The following is a 16396-nucleotide window of genomic DNA, read 5'->3' on the forward strand; positions in this document are numbered from 1 at the left end:
TAATAATAATACATCGTGCTTAGAAAAACATAAACATTACAATTATCGTCTAACGTAGCTAACAAGGCTTTTACCTAGTGCATTTTTAATTTTAAACTTAATACAATACAAAATTCAATTTAGTGAGTCTTATTGAATGAATAGAACCCTAACGTATGCTCTGACGGAACACACTCTGCTTGGCCTTGCTGTTAACGCTGGCCACCTTCTTGGCCGCCAAAGGATCGGGCGCAAAACAATTCCACAAGCGCAGAGTTTCGTCCGCACCAGCGCTGATGACGGTGCTGCCGTCCGGGGACATGGCCATTTGCAGGACACGTGAGGTGTGTCCAGTCAAATCCGATTGCTTAACCATTGAGGGATACTTCCAGATGGTGAGCTGATTATTGGCAAAACCGTGTGCTGAAATCAGCTCCTTGTAGTTACGTGAGAAGAGCAATGCGCAAACCTGCGACTTCGAGTCCACACTCTTGATCAGGGAGCCATTGCAAACGTTCCAGAATTTGATGCAACGATCTGCAGTGCCTCCACCCGAGGCCAAGACGTTCGGTTGCCAAGGACACCAGGCTAAGGCGCGCACAGCCGCCTGATGTTCGGTGAATTTGTGCAATGGTTCCGTAGCTGTACCCACACCATTGCTAGCTAAGGACCAGACATTAACTAAATTGTCATTTCCACCGCTGGCCAAGTATTTGAAATCGGTAGACCACTTCAGACCGCATACCTCCTGCGTATGACCAGCCAGCGAGGAAACTTTATGCTCTCGCGAGCGCACATCATGATGTATGATGGTGCCATCACGACTGCCCGAGGATACCAAAAATGAGTTCCAGGCCAGCGACCCAACACGTGCACTGTGGCCGTCCATGACACGCAGACGCTTCACCTTGGAGCAATCCCACAGCTCAACGGCGCCAGTACTATTGCCAATAGCTAATATTTGACCATCCTGTATCCAGGAGAGCGAGCAGGCGTAATCGCCCTCCTCATACTCGGTAAGCTGTTCAATGTTGCCGCTGCCAGCATTCCACAAATAGACGCAGCTGCCCAAAGCCACTGACACAATATTATCCGCGCTCCAGTCCATGAGATTGAGATCTAAAAAAGGAATAGTATTTCAGCGATATAGTTGGAAAATTACCATTTCCTAGGTGTGCTTACAGTAATCGTTGACAAAGTCTGGGGCATCCAGAATGCGCTCCGAGGTTGTGGGTATGTAGCGGGTGCCGCTTTTGGTTGAAATAGGTGTTTTTATAGAGTACACAACCTTCAGTGGATTTGTGTGCGATTCTGGCGCTGCTGGTGCTTTGTTTTGGTAGCACAATATGCGCGAACCTTTGCTGTCGCCTACCTGCGCTGCATCCGCAATCAACTTCTGACGCTCGCTCTTGTGAGCCGATGCCTGCACATTGTTCACATTGTTATCGCCGTTTTTGGGCTGTCCGTTCTCCTCGTCGGAGTTCTCGCCTGCCTCTTTCTTGACCTGCATCAGCCGACAGATATGGACAGGTATAAAATTGGTTATAGCCTGCAAGGACAACGCTTACCAAGAAATGCGCCAAATCGAAATTGGTGGCAGCGCGATTTGGTATAAAACGATCTCCGCCGCCTGGCGTCTTGCTGGGCGTTGTTGCAGACTTCTTTTTGGCATCGCTACTGCTCTTGCCCGGAGTTTTAGTGGGTGGTTGCACGCCAGAGAAACTAGTGTTATAGGATACCGAAAGCACCGAGCGCGTTGTGTTTGCGCTGCCATTTAAGGACGCTTCTAACTTCTTCTTCCATCGAGGAGCAGGCCCGCGTGTCTCACCATCCATAATCAAGGCATTTTGTAAGTCGCTCACAAAATTAAATTGGGACATTTTTCACTTTCAGACTGCTCCGATTTCAAACAATATTTTAATTAAGTATGTTCATATAATCAGCCACACAATATCAAGTTCCGTTGCTTTCGCATGCAAAAAATGCAATGGCGGTTGGGATACGACAAAATACAAAAAATCGCGCCGCAAAGACGCTACTAGGGCTGCATACGCAATAAGTGGTCGAATACGTTCAAGCATGCTTACCACAACGGAAACATATGTGTGGCAACTCTACTAAAAATTAATTAAATTAAAGTTTCAATACTAACGAAATTCGGATAACGATGATGCAATGGAAACAAAACATCTTATTTATAGAAATAAAATAAGTTGAGTGCGTTTTACTAAGCCCATCATGACCTCATGACTTCTTCATATATATAATGCAGCCCTGGACCTCAGCTGTCAATTCGCCCTTATATATGTATATGTATGTATGTAAGTAGCTTACGGCCAGTGTTAACTTTGGCAAATTTATTTAGTTTCTCTAACGATTGAAATTTTACGTTAAATAGCCCCAATTTGTTGCTTATTTTACACAACAACACACAAACGTGCCACCAATTCTCACAGCGCGCTATAGGTATCGACGAAAATGGCCTTTAACTTTACCGCCTTCACGTATATTGTAGCCCTCATAGGAGATGCTTTCCTAATTTTTTTTTCAATATTTCATGTCATTGCATTCGATGAATTGAAAACAGATTACAAGAACCCTATAGACCAGTGCAATAGCCTAAATCCGGTAAGTTAAACAACATTTAAAATGAACTTATCTAATGTATTGTTTTATATCGTATATACATACATATGTAGCTCGTGTTGCCGGAATATTTACTGCACATATTTCTTAATGTATTATTCCTATTTTGCGGTGAATGGTTTAGTTTGTTCATAAATATACCACTCATAGCCTATCACATATGGCGGTAAGACACTAAACACTTCATATAAACGGACCTCAGTTAAATAGTAATATTTCGCACAGCTACAAAAACCGCCCCATTATGTCCGGGCCGGGACTCTATGATCCTACTACGGTGTTAAAAACGGATACATTGGCCCGCAATATGCGCGAAGGTTGGATTAAGCTGGCCGTCTACCTCATTAGCTTCTTCTACTACATCTACGGGTAATTATAATGATCTAAGACTAACCTTTTTTTTATATATATATATTTTTATATATTTATTGTTTGGCTAATTTTAGAATGGTTTATTCGCTAATTTCAACATAGAGGCCAAAGGCAGCTGCCTGGGGATCTCAAATTGTTGACGCCAGCGCACCCATTTCTGATAAGTTGTTTTAGAGGACCAATCGGGTCGTGGAAGATTGCCTATAAAAATTGCGAACAATATTTCATTTGTAAATTTAATGTTAAATCATGCAATATCAAGCCATAAGGTTTTATTATTTTTATTATTTTTTGTAGTTTCCCATTGAATGTGGGGAATAAAACCGAACAACTATACGAAAATTAACGATAGTGATCTTAAATTATCTAAACCTTAAGTATATTAAAAATTGCCAATCAGAAATTTTTAATCAAAGTTGGCAAAATTCCACGTTCTTTTGTCACAGTTAAATATTTCTAAAGTACTTGCATTTGGTGTAGTCGGATTATGAAGTAAAATCATATTTAATTAGAAACTAAATGAATTTCAATTTTCTTATCATATACACGTAAAGACTATCAACATTATGATAATGAATATGCCCAGTCGACCCTGAAGATAAAATTCTCTTTTTATGTGTTTATTATTACAAGTTTATTTTACAAACATTTTTTGTTGTTGGATTTTGGAGGCCACCGCTTGGAATAAACAATATAATGGATATATACCCAATTTTGCGCTTCTCAATTCAAATTCAGTTAAATTAAAAGTGTCGGGCATAATAATTTATATCATGGTACAATATGATTAGCGTTAATTATGACATAAAAACAACAAAGAATAGGAAGAAGAATATCAAAACACCAAAAATCTTTATCATGAGCCAACGGTTCTTCGAGACGGACTGAAAATACTTTAGTATCTCAGTATGTGCCGCCTCAATATTAAGCTCAGCATCTGCGACATTTGTATCAATGCGTTCGACAATCTCCTCCTGCTCCTTTACCATGTGCGCCAACTGCTGGAAAATGCCGCCCAATTCCACAATTGTCGATTCAATGTTTTGCATAGTTTCGGCACGTTGTTGCACATAGTTATCGGATTCGTCATAGATAGCCATCTGTTGTTGTTGCTGGAGTCGAGCTGGTGGTCCTAGCAGTGGGGTTGTATCACTTGTGTCGGCACCCATGTCTATACTGACAGCCTGATTCGCTTCGCTGAGAAGTAATGAGCCCTGTTTGGCGGTCGAAGGCGACATGGTGTGGGCAGCCAAGGGGCTGGGACCTTGACTGAACTGATCACGTCGCGTTTTCTGTTGCTTGAGATTTTCGGTGCGTACTTCAAGTATCTGTTTAAAATCTGTGCTCATGCTGGCCAATTTGGATTGGAGGGCCAATACCATATTGGAGGAATGTGACATCAGATGTTTGCCACTTGCAGTGCGTCGCTGGTCCTTCGAAATGTCTTGTAGTCTGGCAATTTGTTGATTTAGCGCATTCAGATCACCCTTGATGATATACGTGAGTTCCTGTATTTCTTGGGGTCTATCATCGAAGAGACTTTTCTTTTTGGCCACTGCAAAAAGGTTAATTTGTAATTATGTAAAGAGCTGTCAGAAAGCAATTCCTAGTACTTACACATGGTTAACTTTTCCAATTTGGCATATGTGCTCGCTATATTCTTGCCTATATAGCGAGCCATATTCATAAACTCAGAATAGCTCTGCACCTGCTTCGCTTTCCGGGGATCGCGAATGTTGACTGCTCTTGTGATGTTCCTGGATTGCAGCGAGCGTATCGCGTTGGCAAACTCATTCGTACGATCACGTGCGGCCATTATGAAGATTTCCTGCTCTGGCTCCAAGTCAAGTTCCTCACGTATTGGTTGTTGTTGTTGTTGCAAGGAATTGTAGTAGTCGTAATTGTTGTTGTCGCTGCTCTGTGTCGGATGGTTGCCGGTAACAACGGCAGCAGCTGCACTCAATGGCTGCTGTATGAATGTGCGCAGTGCTTGTCCGGAACTAGCCTGCAATTTTGTCGAGAAACTGCGCAAATTCCACTGGCGCGCTGCCTTGCCGTATTTATCGTCAACGTCCGCGACACCCTGAGCGCCGATTTGGATGGCAGCTTCTGGCGACGGTTTTGGCTGCTGATCCTGTGCTGTAGCTCCACCAGCTGAATAGAACAACGGCTGATGCTGTGGCTGCTGCTCACCTGGCTGGATTAGGGTATAGCTTAATCCTGTTGATCCACCTTGCTGGTCTGACACGCCCCCGTTCTGGTAATTGGTGCTGTTGTAATCCTGCTGGTCCGTCTGATGGTAACGGCGTCGAGTTTGCATCTCATTTCAAGTCACAGGCAAGCTCTTCTTTCTCAATATCTACTGTTTCTGCTCCAATTGGACTTTGCGTTGACGTTGCCTCTTTTTGCATTCGTCATGCACTGGAATTCTCTACAATTCGCTTGTTGTGGCGATCTGGCGAATGATTCTCTCTTGTGGAATACTGTTTACCTTAGTTCGTTAGGTTTGCACTTGCAGGCATTAGATTTATGTGTGTTGTAGTTGATTTATTAATAATTTTGTTTAAACATTTTGCTATAAATTTATGATTTAATTAAATGTTGTAAAATGATGTACGCATAAAAACCTTACACACATACATATATCTATGCACACGCACACAAGCGAACAGATGACAGTTCCAGATGACGTGTGATAGCAAACAGAGTTGCCAGCGCTAGAATATAGTGATCAAATTTTACGATAATTAATGTAATTAATATGTAAACCGCATCAAAGAGATTACCTAAACTGTTCAGAACCAAAAATAATTCGATTTAGCAAGCATCAATTGTTTTGTTTCTCTGAATTATTGTTTGAATGATATTCGTAATAGCTAGTTGGCAGCACTGCCGGCTGCAAGTGTCACTTTTTTCCCTTCCCTTGTCATTTTTAAGCGATTCTCGCGTGCCAATTGTACAACAATTTGATGTAATTTTATTAACAGAAAACTAGTAAAACGTTTGAGAAAATGACGTTGTATCATTTTGGAAATTGTGTTGCGCTCGTCTACGTGCCATACTACTTCACATACAAGTACTCTGGACTGTAAGTTGCTACCTTCACTCACGGCCATTAGTTGTGTTTTATTTTCCCTAATTAATCAATAAACTATTAAATATTCAGGTCAGAATATGGCGCATTTTACAAGTGCATACATTCAGGCGCAATATACATATTCACGCAACTCTGCAAAATGTTAGTTTTGGCTACATTTTTCTATTCCGACACGGCAAATGGGGGCGGTGATTTTAACTTTTTTTCGGTATGTAATGGGGTGGGGGAACAGAAGGTACAGGTGGTACCTATATCTAAACTGTACATGAACTTATTGCAGGAGATACTACGCTGCAGTGTGGATGTGGCTGATCTGCTGGGATTCGCGTTAATTCTAAGTCGCATTCCCGGCAAGGGTCACTCAAAGCTCATCACCGCTGGATTGGGATGGGCTACGGCGGAGGTGATCTTGTCACGCGGTATTATGCTGTGGGTGGGTGCGCGCGGCACTGAATTCAGTTGGATCTACATACTCAAGTGTCTGGATAGTAATGTACTGCTCATACAACACATTACAACAGCCACACTTATTTGGCTCTTCACCCGCCACGACCTCAACAAGGCATACAAACCTATAGTAACTCTACTGCTGGTAGTTACTATATTCAAGGGTGTCTGGCTCGACGGATTGCTACATGTGCTAGCCATTGGACCGTGGTCAACGATTGCCATTAAAGCGCTAGTGGCTGCCATCATTGGATTCTGTTCGCTACATATTTATACTGGATTGGCTCAACAGATTGGCATTTAATTTTAAAGACTTGTTTTTTATTTTGATTCAGGTTCTGCTTTAGTTATGTGAAGTATTTAATAGCAAAAACAGTAATGACGGTTTAGGAAATTACAAAAATGTTAAAGTATAGTAATCATGTAACTATAACGTAAGAGTAATGAACAGTGTTTTTAAAAAATTTTAAATGTAGAGTTGAAATTTGTGTGGAAATTTAAAAGTAACTTCAAATTTATGTTACGAAATATTTAAATTGGCTAAAAATAGTTGATTTATCGCAATAGAAGCAACTCCCATTGTTATGGTATCTACTTCAATGGAGTTGGGTTTTTTCGAAATCGAGATATAACAATCATTTAAGAGATCTGCGATTAAAGACAATCAGTTTAGGAATAAAATAAACAAATGTATGTTATGTTAAAGAGTTGTGCATATTAGTTCAATTAGGCGTATAAAATCCTTTATAAAATGGTGGAATATTTGTGATAAAAATAATTAATCTTATAAAAACAAGTACAAGCTCAATTTGATTTTGTTAAAATATTTTTTATAATTTTGACAAATTATTCTGAACTGAATGCACAGCTCTAATAATGACTACCGCCTACCCAACAAGTGTCGAAAAACCAATGCTGCAGCAGTGCGACTTGGATATGATTTAAGAAACTTCTTGACATCAATTTCGTCGCTATTCGGTTGATTGTGCCACTTGTGTAGTAAATCCGACATAACGGTGAAAGTACTGCAGCTGAATTTTTCTGGTATTTCAGTAGTTGGTATTGTTTTGTCAATTTCATTATTATTGTTGTTGAAGTCGGTAGAGTCAACTGGCAGATTGTCTAGCATGTGAGTAGTAGTTAATATATCATCCACAGCACTCATGGGCTCAACAACAGCATGTGAACTTTTGCCCAATATTCCATTAGCCATTTCATCCGTATATTCAATGCCGAAAATAACTCGCAATGTTTCAATATTATGTTGGTTCTGCTTCTCGATGCTCAGCTTAGGACGTAGTTTGGCAACTCCTGGAAAAAACCGACTAAGGAATAGTCCTAGATGAGTACATTTAAAAACAAGAGAGAATTCTACAGTCTAGCAAGCTCACAGTATATACATATAATTTGTGCGGACTATCATGCCTCCTTCTGTGTGTTGCATTCGCACCAAACTTATATACTCTTTGGGTATAGGATATAATAAGCATAGTTTATTCTCTACTCACTTGTTTTTAAAATTGCTGAGCAGGTCTTTGGCCTTTAGTTTCGGTTTAACAATGGATATTACTGGATCTTGTTGATTTAACATTGCTATGTATTGCATTTGATTCTCAAAGAACGTTTTACGTGTCAATTTTTTGCGTTCATCAATGCAACCCAGCTTGGATTTGGTTTTGCGCTGCCGTTTGTTTTTTATAGTCCTCAAAACATCACGTAGCGGACCCGGTTCCTGCAGTGATTCAGGTAAGTGCGACGCGTTAATATCATTGCGTGCTATTTCCATTTTAATGTCGGGATCAAAAATATTAGTTTTCAGTGGATCAAGGAATTGTACGAATTGTTCTGGTATTGGCGATGGGACTGCCACATTGTGTCCTATTTCCATTTTAATATCGAGATTAAAATTAATAGGACAGGTTGGTCCTGCAGTTACATCGAGTTCCGATTCATTTACACTCAATTTGGGAATTTTATTTACCAAATCGCCCATTGAGCTTACTTCAGTCGATTTACGCTTAGCTAAAGCAGTTTTTTTTTTAATATGGTGGAATAATGTGTAATATTCAGCCTTACATGGGATGGTGGGAAAAGATCGAGGAAACAAGTCCAAAAAATATGACAAATCTGGTGCCTCTGAATCGCTTTCACCAAATCCATTTAAATCGAGATTCTCAATTATCTCTTCAGTGTAGGTTTCAATTGTGATATTGCGGATATTCTGTGACATTTCATTTCCCAGACGTGGCAGTTCAATGGTCTACAATACATGTTAATTACTATTAGAGATCATAAATACTTATCCAACTAAAAAGTCCTTTACTGATCACCTCTTCAACGATATCATCTCCATCGCAGCTGTGTAAAAGCTCAGATTCATCCAGCAGTTCCCTGTAAAACTTATTATTTTTCTCTATGAGGAACTCCTCAGTCCTAGGGCGTTTGCTTAGGGTCATTGTGGTGGTCTTCTTTGTTACGACGGATTTGCGTTTGCGTCGTACTACTGTTATAGATGACTTGTGAGTTGCAGGCATTGCATTGAAACGAGTGCCTTTTATCTCATCAAGCAAGCGCTCTGTGTCGTCCATTAATATAGATAGGCGTTCATTATAAATTTTTGTTACTCCCAAAGTCAAGCGCGCTATATCCTTAAATGCAACCGCATTATTATCGCTCGAAGGACTTTTGATTAAGTGAAATATTTCGTTGCTATTGATATTCGGAGGTGTGTAAAATGTATGCAAAATATATGTATGTATATAAAACGATGGTCATTTACCAAGTGGCCGCGATATCAAAGTTCTCAATTTGTTGCCGATGCAATAATTTAGAGATTTGTGATCTCTTAAAATTGTTTTGACCTACAATCCAGCAAGGCTGCAGCGAATTGTCCTGCATTTTAAAGTCAATACGCTGCAGCGCCATTTTTGTGATAAAACTGCCTTTTAATGGATATTAGCCGGCCCAGGGTAACTGAAAAAGGAAATAAACCGTTTCGTAGACAATACTAGCTTTTTCGGTTTTTATTTGTGTATTGTTCAACACTCTTATAAAATCACTGTGGATCTACAAAATTTATTTGCAATTTAATAAAGATTTTTTATATTTCAATAAAAAATGCCTTTGAAACAATATTTTTAAAGTACTATACATAACGTCTAAAAACAGTTTTCAGTCCATTCTGGTGATTATACATGAAACCGCTTTCAAACAAATAAAACGTATAAATCGTGGCATCGATGCCTCTTGCAAAACTAGTTCTTTACCTACCTAGAGATGAGACTTGTTGTGATGTTTTTGTCACGATACTTAAAAATTCAGCTAGCTCTTAAATGGTTTAATTCAATGTTGACACAGAAAAGCGAAAAAGCGGGATAAGTAGAATTCATATAGACAATCAACAGCAACAGACCAAATATTGTATATAACACTTGAGCCTTTATATTTTTTTTGGCAATGAATAAGGTCTTGAACTTTTTTTTTGCAAATTTCCACTATCATCTTGTCGATTGTTTTAAATATTCAGCAAAAAGGGTTAAACTGAAACAAATTTTTATAACTAACCCAAATACTATATTTTTTTTTAGATTTTTATAATTCAACTATAAAAATGAACGTATATATTCATATAAATAATATATTCCTTTTAAATGTTACATCAAACTGCAGTGATTTAAACAATGATACAGTGCTGTTACATTGTTAATGCTATCACTATGAGAATTGCGACATAACGATGTGCACGAAAGTATGCAGGTTAGGCATTGCTCATCTCTAGCGGGTAGTCATAGTTCTTTTGTACGCGCCCTTAAAATTACGTTTAGCAGCTAACAGGGCATACTAGACTAAAATTAATTAACTGGACCAAGTTAGAATGGTAAGTTATACTGAAATCAAGCTATATATATATACATATCTATATGTGTAGTCTCCAAAAATAAATGAAGCATATAGACAAAGAACGTATGACTAATGATATGCAATTGTTTGTTAGTTTGGAGCAGGTACATTTGTATGTGTGGGCGTTTGATTATTGAATGTTGATAAGGTGCTGATTTTTTTTTTTCAGGGCGATAACCAAATATGTGACATTAGCGAGGAAGTGCTGGAGGAGTTGAAGAAATTTCGCTTTAGCAAAAGCAAAACAAACTCTGCCTTAATATGTAAGCTAATGTTTCAGATTTCTCTTTGTACCACGCGCATGTCAGATGTAGCGTGCCAAGAGCAAATCAAAGCGTCGCCGGTCAGTTAATGACCTCGACCGCAACCATGGCAATGGCCTAAAGAGTCCCAAACAAATGGACTGCTGCTGTTATTTGATAACTGGTTTCCTATTGCTTTGCAGTAAAAATCGATAGAGAGAAGCAAACAGTTGTGCTGGACGAGTTTATAGATGATATATCTGTGGAAGAACTGCAAGATACACTGCCAGGGCATCAGCCACGCTATGTGATCTATACATATAAAATGATCCATGACGATCAACGCATATCGTATCCCATGTGTTTTATATTCTACACACCACGAGATAGTCAGGTGAGTAACTCAACCGATTTGTTTATAAAATGCTAAATATATGAAGTACATATATGTATGTCATTCATTCAGATCGAGTTGCAAATGATGTATGCATGCACGAAGAGTGCGCTGCAACGTGAAGTGGACTTGACGCGGGTCTACGAGATACGAGAGCTGGACGAATTAACAGAGGAATGGCTCAAGGGAAAACTGAAATAGACTTGGCCACATCTGCCAAGAATATTTAAAGCAATATTTTATAATAGCATGCCAGTTTTTTTAACACACATCGTAAACGAGGAGCAACACAAATCTATGACAATGCACGCCAAATACCAACGACAACGTTATACCAAACAAAGCAATTGAAATGACAATTTTTGCTATTACACAATAACTAATATACAATAACAAGCAAAACGATTTATACAAACATACATAAATGCAATATGTAAGAACTTTTCCATTATACAATGCCGAATCAAATACCTTGTACGAAAAGTATTATGAAAAAACAAGTAGCATGTATAGAGACATTTTTTGTAGTGATTTTAGAACTTTGTATTTAAGCAAAGAACATAAATGGATTTTGATTTAGGAATACATCATGCATATATGTGTTTTTGCATGCGTCCTTTTATATATGAGAATAATAGAAGCTGTGCTTGCCAAATTCATGTTCTTAAAGTTAATTTTATATAAATAATGTATAAAACAAAAGTGACAAAATATTCCATTTTATGTACATTTTTAATATAAAGCGGCGTCCATTTAGGACAATGAATAAATTATATATACATACTATACACATATACAGGTCTTTTTCGAATTGTGAAAAAAAAGTTATTTTAAGATGGTGTGTTAAAAAACTCCAGAACTGGCGGGTAAATAGCTAAATGGGCAATTAGTATACCATACTTGGCATCGATTTGTATGCCAAATATAAATAAGTTTTAGTTTATATTGATCAGCTAAAATAGCAGTCTGTTTGAAAGTGAGAAGAAAATGACTGTAACTTATACGGCACAGGTAGCCACCTCAAGAGGCTTTAGCACATTTCTGTTACTACTAGCAAGGTATGTAGCTTTATTAAAACTTAAAAAATCAGTTAAAAGAGATTCTATTTCCGAAGATGGCGTGGTAGTATTTACAAGCTAGTGTGGCTGGATTTACTAATCTTTCAAGCACTATACATTATGCTAACACTATCATATCGGATGCTTATGAATGACAGGGCTCAAAAGTAAGTGCCAATTCTGTATCTTTAAAAATTTCTCCGCTATTTCCAACTATTCGATAGGATTTTCGAGGGTGTTGTCCACTATTGCCATCTTCACGCCACTCTTATACCACTCTCGTTCGTGTTGGGCTTCTATGTGTCCATTGTCATGACGCGTTGGTGGGCCCAATATATAACTATACCATGGCCCGATTCAGTCGCCATACTTGTGAGTGCCCACATCCAGGGTAACGATGATCGAGCGCGCGCCATGCGCCGAACTGTGATGCGATATATATGTCTGTGTCAGGTCATTGTTTTCACATTGATATCGCCCCGAGTGAAGAAACGATTTCCCACATATAACCAAATAATTGAGGCGGGCCTGCTTCTCGAGAACGAAAAGATAATTATTGAGGCATTGGATGCTGCCTTTCCGCATTATCCCAAGCATTGGATGCCCATAGTTTGGGCCGCCAGCATTGTGATGCGTGCCCGCCGGGAGGGTAAGATTCGAGATGATTACGCCGTCAAGTCAATAATTGACGAGTTGAATAAGTTTCGCGGCCGGTGCGGCTTTCTTTTATACTACGACTGGGTTAGCGTACCACTCGTTTATACACAGGTCGTCACTCTGGCTACTTATGCGTTCTTTCTATGTAGCGTAGTGGGACAACAATGGACTATGGATCCCAGCAGTCGCGCTGCGAATAATAAGATTGATCAATACTTCCCCCTTTTCACTACACTACAATTTTTTTTCTACATGGGCTGGCTGAAGGTAGCCGAGTCACTGATCAATCCATTTGGCGATGATGACGATGATTTTGAGGCAAGAGTTTTCAATTTTTTGGCTATAAAATACTTAATCTTCTGTCTTTTATGACAGCTTAACTGGATGATTGACCGTAATCTGACTGTATCATATTTAATTGTTGATGAAATGCATCAAAACCATCCGGAGTTGGTTAAGGATCAGTACTGGGATGAAGTGTTTCCCAACGAACTACCCTATACAAATGAATCGCAACGCCAACCGCCACCGGAAGCATCCACAGCCAAATTAGATTATTTGAAATCGAAATCCTTTGCGCCTTTGGACGCCAGGGTAAGAAAACATATATAATATAATGTACTTATATATTTTAAAGCCAACTATGTATTATTTATATAAATCCCAAAAATTAGACACACAAGTCAACATTAATTTCTTCATCAAGAACTAGCGATTTTGAAAATATTCTACCACACCTTAGCAGCTTTTTGGGTCGTATGATGAGGAAATCAAGAAGCAGCAGCACAATATATGAGTATTTATCAGAGTCAAAACACGCATCGAATATTTTAAACTTTTCGCCAAAAAACCTTACAGCTACCCCACAAATCTATCAATCAGCGAAGAATTTATGGAAACCGAAAGTGAAATGCAGGAAATACACGCACAACAAAACAGCAGTAAATATAATAATGAATAGTTGTAATAACTAATTAATTATATTTTCCATGCTGTAGTGAACTTCGAGCAGCTTATGGAAGAGCGCAATCGCCAACGTCAGGAACGCATGCGCAATCGCTTTTTGAATCTACGAACTACACGAAATGCCAACATTGGAACGGGGGGCTATAAAATAACGGTGCTGCATGCGCCTTCTCTCCGTGGTAGCCAACAATCGGTACATGAACCGGAGGAGGAGGAGGAAGAAGAGGAGCAGCCTTCATCATCAAAAAAAAAGTTGGAAAAACATGATTAGATTATCCAAATATCTTATTATTAATTTTTTATAAATTCAATCGAAAAATACTATTGATAAGAGAGCCAGAAAAATTAATATAATAATGTTTTTAAGAACGAAAAATGGGAAAATTTTTAGAGGGAAGTTTTGCAAATACTTCTAATTTGTTAACACTTTTGTGAAATTTAAATAATCCTACTCTGAATAAGGTCTGTCTAATTAGGGTATTACAATTTCATAAAGGCATAAAAATAATTATTTCCAACTCCCAAATGATGATGAATTTAGATAAAAAGTTGCCGACCTGAACGCATGCGCAATCGCTTTTTGAATTTACGAACTACTTACTAAATAGTAACATCTATTATGACGATGGTTTTACAAAATTATTTGTATTGCATTAGTAACTGATTTATTTTTCTAAATGTAAAGTACATTTTGCGATGCTTAAAACAATTAAGGGCTTATCTCTTGCGTTATAAAGTTATGTTAAAAAGGAATTCTACCGAATACGGAACTACGTAATGACAAAACTGGTTTGTCTAATTGCACGATGGCCCAATAAAGGAATGCAAATGCTATTTCTCTTAGATATTGTTTTAAAAGTGCAATCGTTGAGCTGCTGTTGTATGATGCAACATCGTGTAGCGCGTTTCGCTTGGTGTGGGAGGAGGCGGTGGTGGAGGCGCCAACATATGCGCCATGGCAGCCATGCCCATTTGTGTTGCTGCATTCGGTGGCCCCAAATGATGTAGTGCATCGTGATGGTGCATTGCTGCCGTTGGTGGGGGAGGAGCTGCCGGATGGTGGTAATGATGTGTCATTGGAGGAGGCGCCGGCAGTGGCAAATTGAGTAAATTATTATTCATGGCGTGGGTGCGAAAATGTAAACTTAAGCTATCGGCAGTATCGAAGACCTTGTCGGGACAATCTGGACACTTAAAATGTGAGCTCTCTAGCGTATCTAATCCGACTGGATCCGTATCTATTGCCTCATCGTCATCGTCGTCCACAATATCGTTGGATGTTGAGGTCTCCAGCGGGTGCAATTTCTGCTTGTGTGTGTTCATATCCCTTCTCCTACTGAATCTCTTGCCACACACATCACAGTGATGATTCTTTATGCCTGTATGCGTGATCATGTGCTTCGATAAATCACCCGCTGTATAGAAACCCTTCTGGCAAACAGGACAGATCTGATCACGCACTCCAGAGTGTATTTTCTGGTGCGCCTGGAAATTCCCCAGTGCCGAGAATTGTTTCGAACAGATTTCACATTGAAATGGCTTGTCACCGGTATGAGTTCGTTCGTGCACCTGTTTGTTGTACTTTTGCGCAAAACTTTGTGAACAGTAGCTACAGGTATAGGGTTTTTCACCCGTATGCGTGCGAATGTGTTGAGTAAGCTGAGCCGTGCACTTGAAACTCTTGTTGCATTCGTAACAAGTGTGTGGAATTTTTGCTACCGGTTTCGGTCCTTTCTTCTTGTGCTGTTCCGGTGGTTTGCGCTGATAGCGGGAACGTCGTTTACTTCGCTTTGCTGGCACCACCTGAGCTTCCTCATCCTCACTGGTATGCGCATTTGTCTGGGCACAAATGAATTTGGTTGGCTTGATTTCCATAAAGTCTGTATTGGTTGCCGCATCGCAGATACTAAAAAAAAAGTTAATAAGATTAAGCCTTACTGTACTGTACATAAAGCTCAAAACTCCTCACCCATAGCCTCTATCATGCAGTCCCAGATACTGCCGCAGCCGTATATCCGAGTTTTCACATTCCTGCTTAAAATGGTAGGCAACCCCCAGCCGGTAAATGCAATTATTACAAATCACAGCGGGCAGCCCATCCGTCTTGTAGACCTATAAAATTAAAATAATGGAGACTACATATTTAATAGGATAGTTTAAATCAGTTTTAGTCAGGCCAATAACACTTTGTGAATTTAAATTTAAGGAAAAACTCTGTTATAATAAGATAAAGGAAGGATCTGCTAAAACCAAAATGTTTCGCCCACAGGACTTATTAAAGTCACACACGCAAGCAAACTTATTATGATAAGACCCGCTCTATACAAAAATCGTTCGCAGTCCAACTCCACTGCACACCCAATTTTTTGTTTACCAATTTGTAAATGAATTTATAAACTTACTCGTATTTTTGCGCACATCATCATCATAGCCGAGGGCATCATCGCGAATTCGGTGCTATATATAGAGGTTTGTGCGCCTTCTTCCAGGCAAACACGACAGATTTTGTGAATATTGTAGTCCATTTATCTTGAGAGGAATTTTCTACCCAAAAACAAAACAATAATACACAAGTAGTTTTTGTGGAGGCGATAAGTATCGAACAGGGTGTCGGTGTTAGGCAGAAATCAGCTGTTGC

The 16396-nt window shown here is 39.2% G+C and overlaps 7 protein-coding genes across 7 annotated transcripts; 4 read left to right on the forward strand and 3 right to left on the reverse strand.

Moving 5' to 3' along the window:
* Positions 1-42: 42 nt before the first annotated feature.
* LOC115631019 (cell division cycle protein 20 homolog) lies at positions 43-1972 on the reverse strand. The gene is made up of 3 exons (XM_030527634.1): positions 1548-1972; positions 1162-1483; positions 43-1098 (listed from the first exon to the last, which is right to left on the reverse strand). Exons 1-3 carry the CDS (start codon positions 1857-1859, stop codon positions 149-151), a joined length of 1584 nt encoding a protein of 527 aa, XP_030383494.1. The 5' UTR covers positions 1860-1972; the 3' UTR covers positions 43-148.
* Positions 1973-2304: 332 nt separating this feature from the next.
* LOC115631655 (protein cornichon) lies at positions 2305-3343 on the forward strand. The gene is made up of 4 exons (XM_030528467.1): positions 2305-2607; positions 2679-2791; positions 2851-2994; positions 3072-3343. The coding sequence occupies exons 1-4, from the start codon at positions 2458-2460 to the stop codon at positions 3097-3099; spliced, it is 435 nt and encodes a 144-aa protein (XP_030384327.1). The 5' UTR covers positions 2305-2457; the 3' UTR covers positions 3100-3343.
* A 397-nt stretch (positions 3344-3740) lies between these two features.
* LOC115631654 (syntaxin-5) lies at positions 3741-5595 on the reverse strand. Its single transcript, XM_030528466.1, has 2 exons — positions 4615-5595; positions 3741-4552 (listed from the first exon to the last, which is right to left on the reverse strand). Exons 1-2 carry the CDS (start codon positions 5315-5317, stop codon positions 3795-3797), a joined length of 1461 nt encoding a protein of 486 aa, XP_030384326.1. The 5' UTR covers positions 5318-5595; the 3' UTR covers positions 3741-3794.
* A 328-nt stretch (positions 5596-5923) lies between these two features.
* On the forward strand, positions 5924-7246 carry LOC115631599 (transmembrane protein 147). Its single transcript, XM_030528401.1, has 3 exons — positions 5924-6085; positions 6164-6302; positions 6375-7246. Exons 1-3 carry the CDS (start codon positions 6009-6011, stop codon positions 6843-6845), a joined length of 687 nt encoding a protein of 228 aa, XP_030384261.1. The 5' UTR covers positions 5924-6008; the 3' UTR covers positions 6846-7246.
* Positions 7247-10304: 3058 nt separating this feature from the next.
* Positions 10305-11740, forward strand: LOC115631728 (glia maturation factor beta). Its single transcript, XM_030528565.1, has 4 exons — positions 10305-10418; positions 10611-10704; positions 10887-11077; positions 11150-11740. Exons 1-4 carry the CDS (start codon positions 10416-10418, stop codon positions 11276-11278), a joined length of 417 nt encoding a protein of 138 aa, XP_030384425.1. The 5' UTR covers positions 10305-10415; the 3' UTR covers positions 11279-11740.
* Positions 11741-12047: 307 nt separating this feature from the next.
* On the forward strand, positions 12048-14092 carry LOC115631730 (bestrophin-4). The gene is made up of 7 exons (XM_030528567.1): positions 12048-12135; positions 12192-12302; positions 12360-13110; positions 13168-13386; positions 13467-13588; positions 13651-13733; positions 13791-14092. Exons 1-7 carry the CDS (start codon positions 12065-12067, stop codon positions 14027-14029), a joined length of 1596 nt encoding a protein of 531 aa, XP_030384427.1. The 5' UTR covers positions 12048-12064; the 3' UTR covers positions 14030-14092.
* Positions 14093-14290: 198 nt separating this feature from the next.
* Positions 14291-16283, reverse strand: LOC115631653 (zinc finger protein 205). The gene is made up of 3 exons (XM_030528465.1): positions 16161-16283; positions 15728-15870; positions 14291-15664 (listed from the first exon to the last, which is right to left on the reverse strand). The coding sequence occupies exons 1-3, from the start codon at positions 16281-16283 to the stop codon at positions 14611-14613; spliced, it is 1320 nt and encodes a 439-aa protein (XP_030384325.1). The 3' UTR covers positions 14291-14610.
* Between the last annotated feature and the right edge of the window lie 113 nt (positions 16284-16396).

The sequence above is a fragment of the Scaptodrosophila lebanonensis genome, unplaced genomic scaffold (assembly GCF_003285725.1).
Source record: "Scaptodrosophila lebanonensis strain 11010-0011.00,11010-0021.00 unplaced genomic scaffold, SlebRS2 tig00001412-arrow-pilon, whole genome shotgun sequence".
Taxonomy (NCBI): domain Eukaryota; kingdom Metazoa; phylum Arthropoda; class Insecta; order Diptera; family Drosophilidae; genus Scaptodrosophila; species Scaptodrosophila lebanonensis.

Coding starts and splice junctions, on each gene's coding strand:
- LOC115631654 (XM_030528466.1), bottom strand. CDS start 5,317: ATGCAAACTCGACGCCGTTACCATCAGACGGACCAGCAGGATTACAAC. Junction 4,553..4,614: donor ATTGGAAAAGTTAACCATGT/GTAAGTACTAGG, acceptor ACCTTTTTGCAG/TGGCCAAAAAGAAAAGTCTC.
- LOC115631730 (XM_030528567.1), top strand. CDS start 12,065: ATGACTGTAACTTATACGGCACAGGTAGCCACCTCAAGAGGCTTTAGC. Junction 13,111..13,167: donor ATGATGACGATGATTTTGAG/GCAAGAGTTTTC, acceptor CTTTTATGACAG/CTTAACTGGATGATTGACCG. Junction 13,734..13,790: donor ACACGCACAACAAAACAGCA/GTAAATATAATA, acceptor TCCATGCTGTAG/TGAACTTCGAGCAGCTTATG.
- LOC115631728 (XM_030528565.1), top strand. Junction 10,705..10,886: donor AACAAACTCTGCCTTAATAT/GTAAGCTAATGT, acceptor ATTGCTTTGCAG/TAAAAATCGATAGAGAGAAG. Junction 11,078..11,149: donor ACACACCACGAGATAGTCAG/GTGAGTAACTCA, acceptor TCATTCATTCAG/ATCGAGTTGCAAATGATGTA.
- LOC115631653 (XM_030528465.1), bottom strand. CDS start 16,283: ATGGACTACAATATTCACAAAATCTGTCGTGTTTGCCTGGAAGAAGGC. Junction 15,871..16,160: donor TGATGTGCGCAAAAATACGA/GTAAGTTTATAA, acceptor TTAATTTTATAG/GTCTACAAGACGGATGGGCT. Junction 15,665..15,727: donor CTGCATGATAGAGGCTATGG/GTGAGGAGTTTT, acceptor CTTTTTTTTTAG/TATCTGCGATGCGGCAACCA.
- LOC115631655 (XM_030528467.1), top strand. CDS start 2,458: ATGGCCTTTAACTTTACCGCCTTCACGTATATTGTAGCCCTCATAGGA. Junction 2,792..2,850: donor ATAGCCTATCACATATGGCG/GTAAGACACTAA, acceptor TATTTCGCACAG/CTACAAAAACCGCCCCATTA. Junction 2,995..3,071: donor TTCTTCTACTACATCTACGG/GTAATTATAATG, acceptor GGCTAATTTTAG/AATGGTTTATTCGCTAATTT.
- LOC115631599 (XM_030528401.1), top strand. CDS start 6,009: ATGACGTTGTATCATTTTGGAAATTGTGTTGCGCTCGTCTACGTGCCA. Junction 6,086..6,163: donor ACATACAAGTACTCTGGACT/GTAAGTTGCTAC, acceptor TTAAATATTCAG/GTCAGAATATGGCGCATTTT. Junction 6,303..6,374: donor GTGATTTTAACTTTTTTTCG/GTATGTAATGGG, acceptor AACTTATTGCAG/GAGATACTACGCTGCAGTGT.
- LOC115631019 (XM_030527634.1), bottom strand. CDS start 1,859: ATGTCCCAATTTAATTTTGTGAGCGACTTACAAAATGCCTTGATTATG. Junction 1,484..1,547: donor TCGATTTGGCGCATTTCTTG/GTAAGCGTTGTC, acceptor CGGCTGATGCAG/GTCAAGAAAGAGGCAGGCGA. Junction 1,099..1,161: donor AGACTTTGTCAACGATTACT/GTAAGCACACCT, acceptor TTCCTTTTTTAG/ATCTCAATCTCATGGACTGG.